Source organism: Maylandia zebra, linkage group LG5, assembly GCF_041146795.1.
Source record: "Maylandia zebra isolate NMK-2024a linkage group LG5, Mzebra_GT3a, whole genome shotgun sequence".
Lineage (NCBI taxonomy): Eukaryota > Metazoa > Chordata > Actinopteri > Cichliformes > Cichlidae > Maylandia > Maylandia zebra.
The window spans coordinates 24,664,247-24,681,994 of record NC_135171.1 but is presented as its reverse complement, the minus strand read 5'-3'; the positions used below and the strand labels follow the sequence as shown (position 1 = coordinate 24,681,994).

Sequence of the window (17,748 nt, the reverse complement as noted above, 5' to 3'; positions counted from 1 at the left end):
ATAAGAGTTAGTTGCATAATGTAGTTGTATCCAGACTGGTTTCATGAAAAAGTGTCGCTTTCACCATGCACTTCTGTCTGCCACTGGGCATGAAAACTACCGGGAAAATGAAGTTTCAATCGTGCAGCCAAAACAAAAGGAACATTTCATTTTCCTGGTAGTTTTCCTGAATTAGCTTGTAATGGCAGATGTTGGAATAAGTAAAATAAATAAAGACTGCATGGCCAAAAAAAAAAAATCAATAAAAAGCAAGGTGAAGAGGAAGTGTATAATCGAAATCTAAAGTTTAAACAAGAGTAAAGTCAGTTGGCTAGAAACGCAAGAGAGCACTCTAATACTTGGCTTTTGCTGCTAAACTCAATAAGGGCCCAGTCACACAGGCCTAGAGACTTGACGGTGACCTCCTAGCAACCACCAGTAACTAGGACAAAATGTGTATTACTCAAAAGGTCAGGAAGTGCTTGCTTCGGGTCCAATCGATTGCTGAAGCCCCAGCCACAGATCCAGAGACCGGTCAGTAATGCCAGTGACACAGGTTGCAAGGGAATTTTGAAACAATGTGTTACCAACCAATATTTTCCATTTCCAGTTTCACTCAGTGATTAGTTGGCAAGTGTTTGCACACAAATCAGCATCATTCAGGCAAATCACAGGTGACCGTGGGAGAGGTTTTTGGTCCAGAACCTTCTTTGCAACCGATGTCACATAGCGACAGCCATCTTTAATAAAATGATAAGTCTGGCTGCTTTACCAGGTGTAACAATGAATAAATCCTTTTTTTCCATGGATGCCTGGATGTTAAAGTTTAACAGAGTTAGAAGTTAGCAGGGAGTTAGCTTGCTAATTTCCATCTAAACATAATATACCCTGTTCCAACTGAGGGATTTCAGAAAAATTAAAACGTACAGTTCTGCTATCACTTCTGACATAAATGAAGACAGAAAACTAAACAGCAGTGATGTTTGTGGGGTTACTGAAGTTTGGCTAGCTGGTATGTACTGATGTGCTACGTGGTGGCTAGCTATATAAACACATTAGCACAGTAACGTTTCCACTCAATAAAAGTTAGCAATCGCATGGCAGGTTGCTGTAAACGGACCAAACTTCAGTCAGAAGCACAACCGAGATCATTCATCAACAATACGAGGTTAGTCATTAATATACTGTTGCATGGGATGGGCTGTAGTTACACTGTAAGGTTTTTAAAAAACGGTGCTTTAAAACGTGCTGCCGATGAATAGTGGTAATAAAAACTGAGAAACGCAGACAGTGTTCACCGACCTTTTCCCCCCCTTTTTTTAAGGAGCTTGTTCAGATTAAATCGAAAATTAAATAGAAAATAGACAGTGTTTAAAAAAAAACAACAGCCTTAGTAAACACAAAGTAGTTTGGACCCGGAAGCAGGGTTCATACATCATCACTTAACAACTGGATAGGAAGTTGGTGTTTATGAACAGCAACAGCTTGTTAACACACAATTTCCATACTTTCCAAGTCTTACTGAATGGAGTTTCATGGATTTCATCAAGTAAAAAAAACAAAAGGATTGTACTTAGATATAAAGAGTTAAAAAAAAAAAAATAGGTGATTTTTTTTTTGTTTCAAAGGAACTTAATAGTAAATCGAAATGAAAATAAGCAACTACTCAGGGACAGTAGATTGCAGTCAATTTAAAGACTATTTATACTTTTTTAAAATGTCTCTCTCATTCTCCCTCCTTATTTTTTTTTCCCCACTCGAACTCTCCGTCTCACAGGAGGGTGTGCAGTGCAATAATGAAAAAGCAGACTTAATATGTTTTCCCTGAGTCCATCTGGTAATAATTGCAGCATGTAGCAACTGTAGCTGTGTTTGGATAAAGCTCTGACATACATGGGGCCCTCTGACGCTCATAGAGTAAGCGTGTGTGTGTGCGCGCGTGTGTGTGTCTCCACTGGGAGAGTCTGTTTATGTGGGGACAAAGAGAGAGAGAGGAAGAAGAAAAAAAAGCATGTGACTGGATAATTTGTGTTACTCTGAGTGTGTGTGCGCGTATCCGCACTTGTATGCTTTCCAAGCTGCTGGGTGACGGGCCAACATAACTAAATCAACTTTATCGTCAGCGCACTGTTTTACGTGGATAAGCGCAGAGCAGAGCATGGATGAATGTATGTGGGTGGTTGGGTAACATCTCCTCCTCAAGGGGATGAGTATGACTCAGGGTGATGATTACTGGCATCTGATGGCACTGAGATTGCTACCAAAAAGCCACAGGCACACTGGACAGATCCAGGTACCTACATCTTATCGAACACAGCTTCTGTGTACTAAAATTAGACCTAAAGAATTTTCAGCAAGACTCGGATCACTTCTTTACTTAGACGACAGGTACGGTTCAATCTTAGGTCACGCAGCAAAACCGAAATAATTTAGATAGCAACTGTCAGAGCAATTATCCAAAGTGTGCCTCACAAACCGATCTTGAGCAAGACACTGACTCACAATATGTAACCTTGGATATTTGGAGTATCAACTTAAAAACAAATGCCTCCCAAATCAGGGGCCCCTGTACCCAAAGGAGGAATACAAGATGGTCCTATATTATTAAAAAGGGATTGAAGTAATTTCACAATGATTTCATTTCAAAATGCAACAATAAGATGATGATGTTACACAAACACAGGTTACACCCTCTAGAGTGTGTTCACATAACCAAACCCATATTAAATGTTGCCTAGTTTTTCACTCAAATCCTTGTGGAGCAAATCACATCAAGTGTTACTTGTGTGATATGAGATTCTTGTACTAAGCATGTTCTAAAGGCCCCTTTGTTAAAAATCAAGCAGCTGTCACGGTATTCAACATGAGACTACGTCCCAAAGAATCAAAACAGAAAAGAGTGTGACAAGTGACACATTCTTCTTCAAGTTCAGCACAGACGTGTCTAACTCGTGACTTGCTGCCAGTGCCAGTTGGAGTAGGTGGAAGGGAGTGGAGCATGGATTCTGCAGAAAGACCCTTTGTGCTAAAAGGGTCACACATCCTCTGTTTGAGCCATTTACAGGCTGACAGATTAACACATACGGGAAACACGCTCGTTCCCATGTTTACTGACAATGATGACAGGGACATACAACATACACAACTGAATATCAATGACCACGTGCTTCCTTGATGTTAATATAAGGAAACTGCACAGCCACAAAATAATATCTAACCTTGATAAAGTCAGATGACTGTATATGAGTGTAACGCATCACTTCCTTTACAAAATCTCCTGCAATCACATTACTAACCTGACGCATTAGAGCTGCAAATGAGTAAAAAAGCAAAGCCAGCTTGTTATTATGACTTTAACTTTCAATAATGGTATAGCGCTTCTATTTTTTGTTAACATTAAAGTCATAAAATTAACCCATTTTGTCCTTGATCCCTGTAAGTGGCTGTATGAATGAGCGCAGTGACTCATCCTTCCAAGGCAAAGACAATCAGTGGGCATCGTAGGAAAGGTAGAGCATCCCGTACAGACACTCATTTCCTGTCAGCTTCTCTGAGTGTTTGTGTGTCTGACCCTGCCCTCAACAATGAAGCTACAGTGAGGAAGGAAAGGGCAGCCAAAACTCAAAGCAATGTTCCGGTTAAACATGTTTAAATGACAAAATTATTGTGAATTGAAATCGGAGCTTGATTCAGTTCAGGTAATGCATCCCATTCAACTTTTGAACCAACATGGCGACACAGGTTGAACATGTGACCCAATTCAGTCTTATTTGATCTGGTTTGGATAAATCACACGCTGGAAACAGTTAAAATCTTGTGGTAAATGGATATTTTTGTTGGCAACGATAACGTTTAACTACAAATACTCATCTAAAGTTAGGAGAAAATGTGTATCAGTCGAGGCATGAGGCAGTTTTACGGCCTCGGAGGAAGTAAGTACAATATTTTTATAGCCAAGGCTTGTCTGAATGGTTGCCATAGTCTTTTCCTGGCTGTGTAACATTTTTCCCTCATCTCTTTTGCTTCTACAATGCTATAAATAGTAAAAATAGAGATAGTGGCCCACACTCATTCTTAACTTAAACATAATCATTCATGTGGTTATGAGATAAATAGGGACCAAGAGGGGTAAAAGAGGCCTGAAACACATGACAGCATAAAGGTGGTGTGATTGCTGGAGAGTCTATCTCAGAAAATGAGCCAAAATGTTGCTGTATGACACAATTAGACCATATGAAAATAACTCATACACACAGGAGTGACAGTGGAGGTAACAGTTGCACAACACAAGGAAAACTAACCATGGCAATCTGCAGAGTAAAAAACAAAGAAGTATAGCACAACTACAGATCAGCTCATAAATATTAAAATCAGGTCATGTTTCATTTTCCTTGCCACGAACATGAACGGCCTTAAGAGGCATGCTGCATACAAATGTTTCAAATATAAGTAACTGATTTGCCAGATTTATAATACATTTTCCACTCTGCCATGGTCCCATCACAGGCTGAAATCTCAGCAGGGCTGATCTCACAAAGAAGCCATTCAAAGTGACTTGTGCACGTTAACACCACACACATACACGCACAGGCACAGCTTTCAGGCAGTCTAAACTTTTACCGAACTTGAACTCCCACAAAACCCTGCAGTGACCGCATAAAAAGTAGTTCTCAGGTTACAAACTCACCCAAAATAGGCCTTAAGTACATAGTAGTGATATCTAGTGACGTAGATTATAGTTTAGAATGGTTACACACACTTGAACGGCTGTGATGAATTCAGTGTCATGCTTTAGGGAAAGGCGAGAACATTGAAAAGTATAACTTGTTTCATTGTAATACTATGTTTTTCATATATGACCAGTACTATTGTATTTCTCATCAGAACCTGCAGTTTAAAAGTCATACTTGTAAAATCTGTCAACAGTTTCTAAAAAAACCACACCAGATGAGATAGTTAGTCATGAAAATAGCTATTCTTTACAATTCAGGGAAACCTTTTAAAAGCAGTGAGTCACTGAAAAGTCACTGAAAGTGATAATCTTCCCATGAGGACTCATAACTGTACCCAATTCCAATATGTACACATTAAAAAGAATCACATAAGAACCCTTTAAACCCCCTAATTTTGCAGTGAGAATCATCATTATTGCAAACCAGAACTTCTCAAAATATGGGGTCGAGCCCCAAAATGATCCACAAGCCTGTTTCTAGTGGGTTCCCGCATGAAATAAGTAATAATATGCTTTCAAAGTCAAGAAAAAAAAAACACTACTGTCTTTCCTGGAAATGAGGGCTTTTTTTTAAGGGACGTCCTTAAAGCGCAGTAATTTTCAGAAAAAGTAATCTGTGTACAGGAAACAGACGCAAAGACTTCTGGCGCTAGTGGGCTGAGCAATCAAAACAATCTCTCCGTGTTCTGATTGAAGAGAATGGGACCGATGCCAGACTCTTCAACACGCTTCATCGGGGAGAGGGGGTGGACAGAAGGGGGTGGGAACAAATGCAAGAGATGGAGAGAAATGATAGGGATGAGGTGGAGACTGATAGAAGAAGAGGTGAGAAAGGGGGTAGAAGTTGGGGAGAGAGAGAAAAGAGGAGGAAGGCATTTTCTTCTTCACTTGTTGCTTCTCTCATTTCACCTTAAATTGTTTTCTTTTCATCTCCAGTCCTCTTTTGACGTCCATTCTTTCTTCATGCTTGTCTTTTCTACGATCTCCACTGTCTCTTATCTCTTATGTTTCTCAGTATTTTAATCTGGCTCTCATGCTTTTCTTTCACCCCCTCCTCCTCATCGATGTGTTATTAGGGAGAAAGTACATGGGATTTTCCCACAGTTCAACAGGACCAATCCCAACCCCCACCACCCACACGCACTCGTTTTCTGTCTTTCCCCCCGATTCCCTCTGTCTCATGTCAGAGGGGAAAGTCTTGAAGAAAACCACCCATATTCCACCACAAAGTATTCTGGGTGTTTGCTGGAACTTTATGCCGCTCGTTGTTCCGTCAACATTGACTGTGCGCTTCTATGGCAACACAATAATTAGAGGAAGGTTATGGGACGAAAATATCTCTGCTTCGGGATTAAAACGGCATCTTTGCTTAATGATTTAGGTCCTGTTTGGTTTTGCTTTTAGAGAAATCCCAATGATGAAATTAAAATTTCCACAAGAGGATAAAACCATTCTGAAACTGTGTGAAAAAAACATATTGGTACGAATTTCCCAGGGTTGTAAAACTTCCAGGACCAATCTAAGAGCTATGTAGCCATTAATCTCTGCCCCACTGTTTAGGTTTCAGTCATGGTTGGAGTAGGCAAAGCAAGAAGCTCAGAAATCTGTTTGGTCAGCCATGAAGCCGATATGAAACAAGCTGCCCAAACCATTTCAACTACACTCTAGAGAGCCTGAAAAAAAGAGCCAACTGGACTTCTTTAGGTTTGTGAAGATGTTTCACCTCTCATCCAAGAGGCTTCTTCAGTTCTAAAAGCAAACGATAAAGAGCCACAGGTATTTGACCCCAAGTGGCAGCTGTCCCCTTAGACCTGGTCCAATTTTTGTCTAAGACACAAACTCTCAAACACAAGATGAAAAAAAATGTATGCTGTGTATACTCTGCAGTGAGGTGTGGTCGGACCTCTGCATAGGTAAAACTAAACAGCCATTTCACAAATGCACAGTACAACATATAAGAACCACCTCAACAACAGACTTAGCTGTACGTGTGCACCTAAAGGACAAACTACAGATGGTTTAAGAGAGGAGTAAAGGAGGCCATCTTTGTCCACTGTGAGTAACCGTCACTGAAGAAAAGTGATGGCTTACAACATGAGCTGTCAGCCACTTCCAGTGCAGTCTTGATTTCTCTTCCCAGGCAACCCCACTCGCACCTCGTCTCTGGTGACCTCAGTAAGTCACATGATAGGTTGAGGAAAGATCTCACAGGGGTTTCACCTTTAACCACCAGTGATGGTAATGACCCATGACTTCTTTCACCCCATGGCTCATGTCAGTCGTCACATGACCCAAAGTCAATGAGCCTCAGGAATACATTCAAGGGGACAACCCCCATTAAGGGTTAAGTACCTGAGACCCCACCAATTTGTTTTTAAAACTGAAGAAGTCTCTTCAATGGGAGCTGAAACATCTTCACAAATCTAACTAATGCTGTTACCTCAGTCCAGCAGTAACTAGTTTCCACAGGTGAAGGCTAGCGGCTGATTTGATGAATGGCCTCTTTACTATTAATGTCCAACTCCATTGCAACAATCTAATCCAACAATCTGACCAATTAGTATATTTTGGGCTAGGGTTGTGCTAATGGTGATGTCAGGAATTGACAAGTGAAAGTCCGCCCATTTTTAGGTTATTTTCCATATTAAGTTAATCTTATTATTATGACATTAACATTAAACTGAATTTGTCTCAGTGTTGTTTTCATGTTGAATCTCCACATATAAAAGACGCTTATAACACAGATGTGTCTGGACGTGTACGGGCAGGCAAACAAGTTCATGCCCAGACTTCTGACTTTTAAAATTAATGTGGAGCAGCGACACTGATCCAGCACAATGAAATGAGAAAAACAGGGGATATTTCTAACTGGTGGACTGATTTTTTGGGACTCTGCATTTACAGAGAAGCTCATTTATCAATCTCCTTAACTTTTTTAAAAACACATTAATCACTTTTGTTGGTGTAGGGAGGTCACCATAAAGAGCACAGATAAAAGAGATGGGTAAAATATTTCACTCAGAAAAAACAAAAAACAAAACAAAACTAGAACACATGGTTTAACTATCAGTCTGAGGTAAAGATGTAAAAACTTCATGCCATTTTAGCCTTTTCAGTGCTGTGTACAACTTTCCACTAACAACCTCCTGTTGGTGAGCAGCAGTGGTAGCAAAAAAATAGATTTATGATCCTGCAATCATGTCTGTTTTGTAACTTTCCAGTTATGCAGAGAAAAGAATGACTGAAAATCAACCAATCAACAGATTTTTGCTTGCATGCGGTCCTGGAGCTAACTAACAGTCTGTGGCCTGTGCGGATGGATAGGAAAGGGAACTGCTACAGCAAATTTCAATAAAATCAAAGAAGTTTTAAGAAGCACGGAGGAGAGGACTGATAATGACTGCAGTACAAAGCTTTTCATCACTCGTTTTAACGTCATTGCTGAGACAGTTTTATAAAAAATAAATAAATAATAAATTTCTGCAGCATGGGCTAAGGTGAAGTACAAACCAGAGTGCAAACATCAAAAAACACCATATATTTTTGAGGCTACAACCTGCATCATCATAGCTCTTTGGAGCACTTACTCACTATTAATGCACTACCACGCAGAGCTCTTTACTCCCACTTTCAAACCAGACCCCAACAACACTTCACCTGACAGTGGTGGCTAACATTATTTAAAAAAGACAAACAGAACAAACAAACAGAAACAAAACACAAAATTGGTGACAAGTGTGCTTAACTACTTTCAAAGAATACACACACAGCTCTCATTCCAGCTATACAAACATCAGTTTCTTGTCATTATGGCTCAAGGACCAGGTTTGCCACACTTAGCACATTTTGTGATCATGTCTCCACCTATTTGTGTGGGTGGGTGTATGTGTGGACGCAATCTACCTCTGCAGCCTGTGTCTCTTGGTGCAGCAGAGTCAGCCCCGTCAGGTCCTCCAGGAATGAATGGGAAGAATTAAAAACCTTGGACAGGAAGCTGAAACCTTCCCTCTCATAGTGGTCTAAGACCTAGATTAAAAAACAAAAGAAAACATAACAACAGTTAAAGGTTATTTAATCCAAAATGCAACTCTGGGGTATTACACCATTGTTTGAATTATGTGTGCTATGATACTACACTTCTGCTTTCACTGAAAGTAAACAGAAACAGCTGATCAGCATAAACTGATCGTGAACTGGCTAAGTAACTGGGAAAAATACAAAATGACTTAAAAACTTACAAGATAAAATCTCTAAATCTTCTCTTTCTGAAAATGTAGATGTCGCCGTGTGTGCTGACTAAACAGACGAAGCCCTCTTTTAGTTTGCTCAGGTGCAAGAGTTAAAAGGTTGGACTCACACAGGTGAAAAAAAGGTTCCACAACCTAAATGCACTGTTTGACCTTTACTGTGTTTTTTAGTAATATGTTACATCTTGCCAAAGGCGGTTATGAAATGTTTTCCTTCCCCACACATTACGCTTTTGGTGTCCTTATTAAATGTGCCTTGCACTGGAAAAGTAAGCCATGCTAAAGAATCACAACATGAGAAAATGTATCTTCAAAAACATTATTACATAAAAGCAGATCATAATTTTTGCATGGAAGAAACACTTTTTAAAAAAGGAACTTTTAAAACTCTGGCCCTCAGGCTTAACTTCTGTAACACCACAATTCGGCACCTCTACAATCACTCTGCGGTGTTTACCATAATCCCCTACAGTACAGACTTCAAATACCCACACCTTCTTTCCAAAAACCACACATCCACAGATCCTCTGCCCTCTGGACTACCCTGCTAGACTTAGCAAAGCCTTTCATAGATGCCTACAGACCCTCCCCTGCAGGTGTAGAGTTACCTCTGCTTCAGACAGCAACACAATGTGTGCATCACTGTCTGTGTGTGTGAGTTCGCAGACTGGCGTCTAGTCTTGGAGCCAGACACACCGCACACAATACACACTGATGTGTCCCCTCATTCATCTTTTCAACCTCTCTTTTCTTTCCTTCTTTCTCTTTTATTTCTTTGACTCTCCACTTCGATCCATGGGGTGTGTTATGTGAGACGCCAACGGCCATAACCCACTTTGTTGAAATGTAGCTTTTCATGACACAGGAAGCAACCTAATGACCATGACGATCTTGTGATAAAGTTAATAAAGTCACTGCACAAACACAGTACTAAGGGCATCAAACACACACCTTTTGGAAAAACATGTCCACAAAGGCTCTCTGCGTTTAGAGCATTTCCCATAAAAATGTAATTACATTGTTGTAAATACTATAATTGGACACACAAAGAAATGAAAAGACTACAAAAAAAGGAGAAAATTTTGAAGTGTTTCGCGGTGCTGATGGCTTTAATAGTGATCATGTGCTGCTGCTGGATAGCATCAATTAAGCAAAACTACAAATTCACCAACAAACAAACATCTGGATGAGATGGGTTGCTGCATATATGGACATAAACGCTGACATATGGATTCACACGTGCACTTGTAGCAAAGCTTCCTTCCACTCGGGGCCACATAAATGCATCTCTGAGCTTTATTGACAGTTGGCAGGCCTCCTTTTTGAAGCTGGAACCATACAGAAGGCATTAACTGGAAGCATCACACACTACACGTGTGCCTCTAGCAGTTTCTAAAGATATCAAACAGTGGGTGGTCTTGGTGACACAGAGGACTCCTTTACAACCAAATTTTAAAGGACTCAAATTTGCTTGTAAACACTGAAGAATATGAGGGACCGGATGCTTTTCAAAGTACAGCTGCTTTAATGGTGGTTTAAGCTGGTTTCATTTTTAACTTAAGCACATAATTTACCAGGACTTTGTGTTTCCATAATGTGACACCTAATATATTCTGAATACTGTGAGTAAACAGTTCCTGCTGACTCACTTCCTCTGTTAACAAGAACGGCCATCATGCCTATGCAGACACATGCTTTAAAAACTCCATACTGACTCATTATTATAGGTTTGTGGGTGTAACGGTATTGGTGAAAAGGGACACTTTCGAGAAGGTACAGCTAGCAAAGAATGTGTAGCTGGAAGTTTTTTGAGTTTTTTTTCCTGGGCACATCAGCATAATCATCCTTCTTACCATCTTACCTACTCGCTAGAAGTGATGCCCTGCATCTTCATCCTCCTACCCATTATGAATTTCAAGTTAAAGGGTTACTATTTTGGACTACATCCACCGCAAAATGCAGACACACAAGTGCGAGCGGTTTAAACAAGATTTCCACTGAGCGTTCCCAAAATAGAAGCCCTTCTGGCAGCTGTGCAGCTCCGACTAAGGAGACTACCTTGAAGAGGAGATCAGGCAATCTAAAGGACTATTTTTTGTTTTTTCCCCAGGGCGCACTTGTGGTAACTTATGATTGCATCCTATGTTTTATATCTGATTATTTTCTATTAATGTTTTTGGTTGGTGCTTTAAAAACTTAATATCACACATCAGCAAAAGCAATGAAATGGAAATTCACCCCCTGACATAGCACAAAAAATACCCGCAGACTCTCTCTGGCTGTCCACTCCTTATATTCTTTGCTTTTCATCTTTACAATCTGTGGTTTAATAAGGACGATTTACTCTGAAGATAAAACAACACAAGCAAGTACAAGTTTAAAAGAGAGACCACCTTGACAGAGGAACACTGTGAGTTATGTTAGTGACCAGTTACAAATGTCGTCAGAACTTTACAACCCAAACAGAAAAAGTATATGTTTGCTATTAATAGTGGAAGCATATTTGGTGGTGTGTACAAGTAGCTGTAGTAAGAGGTATCTGGCACAGTTTTAGACAAAGCCACGTCAGCTGTGATTTACTCTTTGGCGTATAGTTTTATTGGCTTGTAGCCCCAGAGAGTTAGGAAATACACACACACACACACACACACACACACACACACACACACACACACACACACACACACACACATAGAGCGAAAAGCCCCAACTCTACAGGAACTGCTCCAGCCCAGACAGGGGCTGAATTGTTTTGTTTCCATAGAGACCTGGCAGCACACAGCTGACTGCGGCAGAAATACACGCAGAAAGACCTGCACTCGCTGTCTCTCTCTCTCACACACAAAAACCCACACATCCACACACTATTTAATACACCGATAGATGGACTAGAGGAACACACAATGGGAGGAGAGATGTGGGGGAGGAAGAGAAGTAAGGCAGAGAAGGTAAGATGTACGAGAGGAAAGAAGGAGATGTAAAACAGGACTAGACTGAAAAAAGAATAAAAGAAGAGACTGAAAGGATGATAAGCGAATGCAAAACAGATGGAAAAGATGTGTGAGTGGGATTAAACATATTCACCAGCTTCACTACATAACCTTTATCCCTGCCTCAGCAAAGGATCGTCTTTCCAAACTCATGTTGTTCATTGTTCCCAACTACACAGGCTTTACCCAATCCCTGTCAAACCATATGAAACCTCTGTGCAGACCGAATAATCTCATCAGTCACACAGGCAGAAACATGACACCTTAAGATGGGCTGGAACTGCAGACTTTTTTTCTTTTTTTTGTCAGAGCGTAGGTGGAAAAAAAACTTTTAGTGCACAAGCTAGCCAACTCCCTCCCCCTGCTGCCTCTTGGTTTCTCTCCCCGTCTTCACATGAAAGTGATAGATCTGGGGCTTTATGACCTCTTTATAGACACAAAGAGTGCATTGAGATCAGGGAAGAATGAAAGACTGAACCAGCCCGCCACTCATCACAACACCCTTGCTTTTAACGCTCTACTTCCTCTGCTTATAAACCCTCGATATTATTCCCATTTAAAAAAACAAACAAACAAACAAACAAAAGCCACGAAATGACAAAAAAAACTTTCTCCTTCTTTAATTTGCACTTTTCTATCGCGACTCCCCTGGTTCCCAGTCTTACACCAGTGTAAAAACAATGAGTCACATTGCTACACACTTAGCCACACTGGCCAGTTGGATATCAACCTATTACGAGAAAAAACAAAACAAAACACAAAGGGCAATTTCTCTTACCCCACTTGGCCTTAGTTAGGATATGTGAACCCTTCAACAACCCATCTATGCACATGCACACACACACACACATACACACAGACAAAAAAAGAGAGAGCAGCAGTGGGAGCTAATTACACTCAACGACAGTTACTGACATCAATGAACAACTGCTGCCTGATTGTTACCATATGCTTTTACCAGCTTTTCTGTGTCTCTCTCTGTGTGGATTCAGTATTCCTCAAAGAACTGCATTTCAACACTGACTTCACAATGTGGAAATAGGAGAGATGGGAATCCCCCTATTTCTGTTAAGGCTGCAATTTGTGTTTGGAAACAATGTTGTCACATAATAACAGAATCTAATCTGATACTTCGATACTTTAAGCAGGGGATATATATAGACCTCACAGCCCATTGTTCATTGGTGCTAGTCTCAGAACAGAATCCATTTTTTGGGATTTCCTTACCTGGATGATTGAGGGATGCATCAAGGCACATCTACATTGTATCTACTTTTTTCTGGCAAAGTGCAGTTCAACATTAAAACACAGTCTTGCTGCAAAACTGGATTCAGAAACACATAATTAGAACTATTCAGTTACATTTGGTGCCACTTACAATGGGGGAGCAGGCAGTGCATTTGTCAAAGGCCAGGCTGGCAGGCAGGACATTATCGAACCTTGAAAGAAAGCCTCGAATCTGTGGAGGAGAATAAGACCCTTAAGAAAAGCAGACATTCTAATTATGTGATCAAGGTTTGACAACAGAGGGGACAAGCTGACATTAACAAAAGATAAACAACAAGAAAAACAAGCAGCTTTTGGAAGTCGGTGTGTTCACCAGGAGACTTGCTAGGAAATGGCAAAGGTGATGCTTTTATTCCTTGAAAGCAAAAAGTAATGCTTCCACTGACAATCATGAAAATGCAAAACAAATTTTGCATTTTCATGATGAAAATGCAAAACAAATGACAAATTTTCATATGTAATGAAAATTTGCCAGCAATTTCTGTATGCCGTTTAAACTGAAAGCAGAGAGCGCCCTCTGGTGTTATAAAGGCATGTTTCAATTTGATTCATTTCATCATCTTTAAGTGCTAAATGCCTTCACTCTTAATTAATCCTATACATGCATGTTGCAGTATCACTTTTCACATCACATTCTTGTAATCGCCTTCCTCATCCACCCCCAGCTTCCTGTTTTGTAATAAAAGCTTCAGCCAATAATGGGGTTTTTTTTGTTTTTTGTTTTTTTGATGACACACAAAACATGAGGAGCATGCAACAATTTCCTGGGTATAATTATCTGAGACTGAGACTGACGAGTATATCAAACATTTGTGGCCAATTACTGCTGATGCCCAGTGACGGAGAAAAGGTGGAAATTCATGGCTTTTGGTGTTTCTAAGATCAAGAGCATCAGTGTTCGTCCTTATATGCACCAAACTCATTTCTTATGCTGTGTGTTAACCTGCAGTGACAGGTGACACACCATGTCCAGAGAGTAAGGTAAACTGTGGGAAGGGGGGGGGGGGGGGGGGGGGGTCAGACCAGTGGATGAGCGTGGGCGAGTGAGACAGTCGTGAACAGACTCTATAGCTTTCTGTAGAGAGCATAAACTGACCACATATGACATATGTGTGTCAAGTAATGTGCTCAGTCGACGTCAGGCACAGTTCAACACGCGTTTGGATAACACATGAAGATTAACTGCTGTTTAAGCACGGCTCGTCAGACATGTCATTCAAGACTGTAAGACCACTAATTACTTCATGGAGTATCAAAGCATCCTTGAGTTACATCAAAGCAATCAAGGTGCATCATTTCCACTGAGAATCAGTGCTTTTGACTTCAAGGGATGATAATATATGTGCCGCTTTGGATCCCAGTTCAAGTTGCTCAACATTCCTCCCACATTAAGGCCATGCTTAATTTGATCATTTTATCCATTATCTACGTTGCAATTTTGATATTTTGGATTATTTTCTACCTTAGGCCCGGCTGTCCACCCCTTATATTCTTGTTTTTTGGGGACCGTAATTGAGGGACTGAAGATAAAAGGTCTTGGAGTTTGTGAAACTGGACAATATAGCTAAATCCAGTTTAATTCTATATATATCAGAGTAAAGTGCTATTGTAGTAGTTGTTACTTATAGTAACCCTTAATGTTGATTATTTGATTTAGCTTGGGCTTAACACACAGAAGTATCAAAAACATGTTGAGAACATCTCTCAAACACAGCTCTATTCAAGGGCACAAAATTGACAGTGCGCGTGAAAACGAGGGGAAGGCAATGGTATAGCTGCACTTCAGTTACAATGGAGATACAAGTGTGCAATTTTTGCAAATCACCAGAAGCTGTCACTGTGGCACCACAAAAAAAACCCAAACAAACTGCAGAGTGCTGTATAGGCACAGAGTGACGGGGGACTGAGCACCTCAGTCATTTATACATAAATGTGTGCGTCTCAAGCATATTACTTATTTTGCATTTTTCACTCCAATCATTTTTGCACCTTCTCTCTGTACATGAGCACACACATAAAATACCACATTTGAATGCCAATTTTTTTGATGGGTTGTTTGGCTGCCAGCAGATGTGTCAAGCAAAAGGCAGTTTTCATGATGATGAATATTGATGGTGATACGTAAATAGAGGAGATGAAAAACCACCATTTAGCCAGGAGCACAGTTTGTCCTAGGTAATTTGCAAAATCAATAAAAATATTTACACTTTTCTATTACATGAAAAAAAATGAATATATTACTAAACAAAATCCAATTTGAATGTGTCATTAGTCCAATCACGCTCAACACAATCCAAAAAACATTAAACAAAAAAAACCCACACACAAAAAAAACTTGCAAATTGAGTTTTACTAATGACAAACCAAAGAAAAAGAGCTACACAAAGATGCACTATTCAGATAAGCACACGGACCCTTTCTTTTTCCTTTCTTCTCCATAATAGCTGCTACAACCAGCTCATTGATTATCACTATGAGCTATGACTTTGCCACAGCTTCCAGCTGAGCCTTGCCTGACCTCAAGTGCCGTGTTTCTCGAGCTATGAAAAAGAATTAATTTTGTTCTATTTGGCAGCACCAAATTCAAGTCTAGTTACTGCCTGTTATGACGAGCCATAGCGCCTTACTCTTGACTCATTTCTACAAAAGGACTGAAAGGCACTAATTCATAAAGCACAAAGACATGCAAATCTGCAGCTAAAGTTTGCATATCAGAAAATCTCTTCCTGTCCCAGAAAATGGGCTTCTGGCGCTCGGAAAGACTAAGATCTCTTAATTATGATGGTTTCCAGGCATGATGAAGTCTCCTCATTAGGAACCTTGAGTCATGTTTGATCTTTCAGTTTGAACATATTTAATGACTATTAAAGTCACCAAAATGGGAAACCTTTGTGTATTGTTACAGAATAAAAAACATCAGATGTAAGAATGTTGTCTCTACATATGTATGTTTATACTGATGTGGACAAAAACCCAGCAGAATATTAAAAACTGAAAAAAAAGAAATCACTGACTTGCCAAGCTGTTAAGGCAAGGTTGTGTGCAGGGCACTTAGTGAAATACTATAACAGCGAGGCTGCTGAATTACGCAACACTTCCATCATTTCTGCTTGTCCTTCTTTTCACAGAGTATGCATAACAACACAGCAAACTGTGCCCCTTTTCACTTGCTGAATCAAAACATAATCATTTCTTCTTGGGGTGAATGCTGAGATACTCCTTTGCAATTATCTCTCTTCTGCACTGTTGTTCTCTTCGCAGTCCCAAACTGGACTCTCAGTGAAATGCAGCTTTTTCAGAATGTTAAAGCAATACTTCAGCCTCCGCCTTCAGGATCTGCCACTTGTTCCCCTGAGTCACTGAGAGCTTTGTATGTAGGTGTCTGGAAAACTTTAATAGCCTGTAAATATGCTGACCCTGAATTCAACTTCAGCAATTACAGTTTACTGTCTGTTATGCAATTCTTTTTATTATTTTTTTTAACTCTTACATGCATACTTTGGATTTTTAGCAACATTTTGCAAGTTATTAATTTCAGATTTTCATATGAGTGCATCTATATGTCTGACCTGATGTGGCACGAGACCGAGCGAGGTGGGAGGTTCGTTCATTCTGTCATCGCTGCTGCTGGCCACTGCATAGCCTCTGAAGGAGAAGAAAAGGGACATAAGTTTATATTCCTACACACATGCTTGTGCAATTTTGGCAGTTTTTAAGAAATAAGTAATAAATGAATAAATAAATAAGATGAAGAATTAAAACCAGCAAACCTGCTTAAACAACCTTCCACAGAAAATTATAATACACTGCATTCTGATGATTTTTTATTATACACAGCAAATCTAAATGTGCTGCTAAGAAACACTGACTTTGGTTTTCTATACTGAGAACTAATAGATCCTACTTCCTTGAATATTAAAAGGTTTTACATTTTTCATGTGATCTGAGAGCTCCTGCTCCCCAGTAAATGTAATCAGGGTTAAAAGGTTCTACTTTGTGTGGGTAACAATAAGTGAAATATCACATCTCGCGCTGAGCTGACAGTGGTTTTGCAAAGTCAGAAATCTCTGTCAAACTGCAGCAACATTAATCCTGAAGTGCCAATTTTCTAAAGCCAGTGGTTGCTATGGAGTAAGATTTCAAATGAGAGCTGGTGTAAGGGGCTTTTTTGGGATAAAGAGCTGGAAGAATTGGGGTTATACAGAAAGGCACAAACACAGCTACTAAGATAAAAACAAGGACACAGACAGTAGCTGAAGCAAGACACAGAGAGATCTTGGTGTAAAGCAAGGAGCTACATAAACACAGAAGTTCTGGAAAAAGCACATGGAAATTCACCTTCTCCTTTACTTTCTAAGCTTTTTATCCAGGACCGAAAGAACGGCTTTGTAACAGCTTATAACATCTCAAAAACATTCTGAGAGAAAATGGCTGTCTTATCAGGCCCAGCAAGCAGCCACTTTAGTATGATTTTCACCAAAAAGGGCACACACAATTCCATTTTCACAAAGAC

At 40.0% G+C, this 17,748-nt stretch overlaps 1 protein-coding gene across 3 annotated transcripts in view; it reads right to left on the bottom strand.

The window, feature by feature from the left end:
- Positions 1-17,748, bottom strand: part of atg7 (ATG7 autophagy related 7 homolog (S. cerevisiae)) — a 58,045-nt gene that overhangs the window by 17,422 nt on the left and 22,875 nt on the right. For all 3 annotated transcript variants that reach the window (XM_004548558.3, XM_004548559.3, XM_004548560.3), the window contains exons 16-18: positions 16,805-16,880; positions 13,327-13,407; positions 8,615-8,737 (exon numbers count right to left, since the gene is read on the bottom strand). In XM_004548558.3, the coding sequence (XP_004548615.2) occupies positions 8,615-8,737; positions 13,327-13,407; positions 16,805-16,880 (280 nt within the window). The remainder of the gene's footprint in view (positions 1-8,614; positions 8,738-13,326; positions 13,408-16,804; positions 16,881-17,748) is intronic.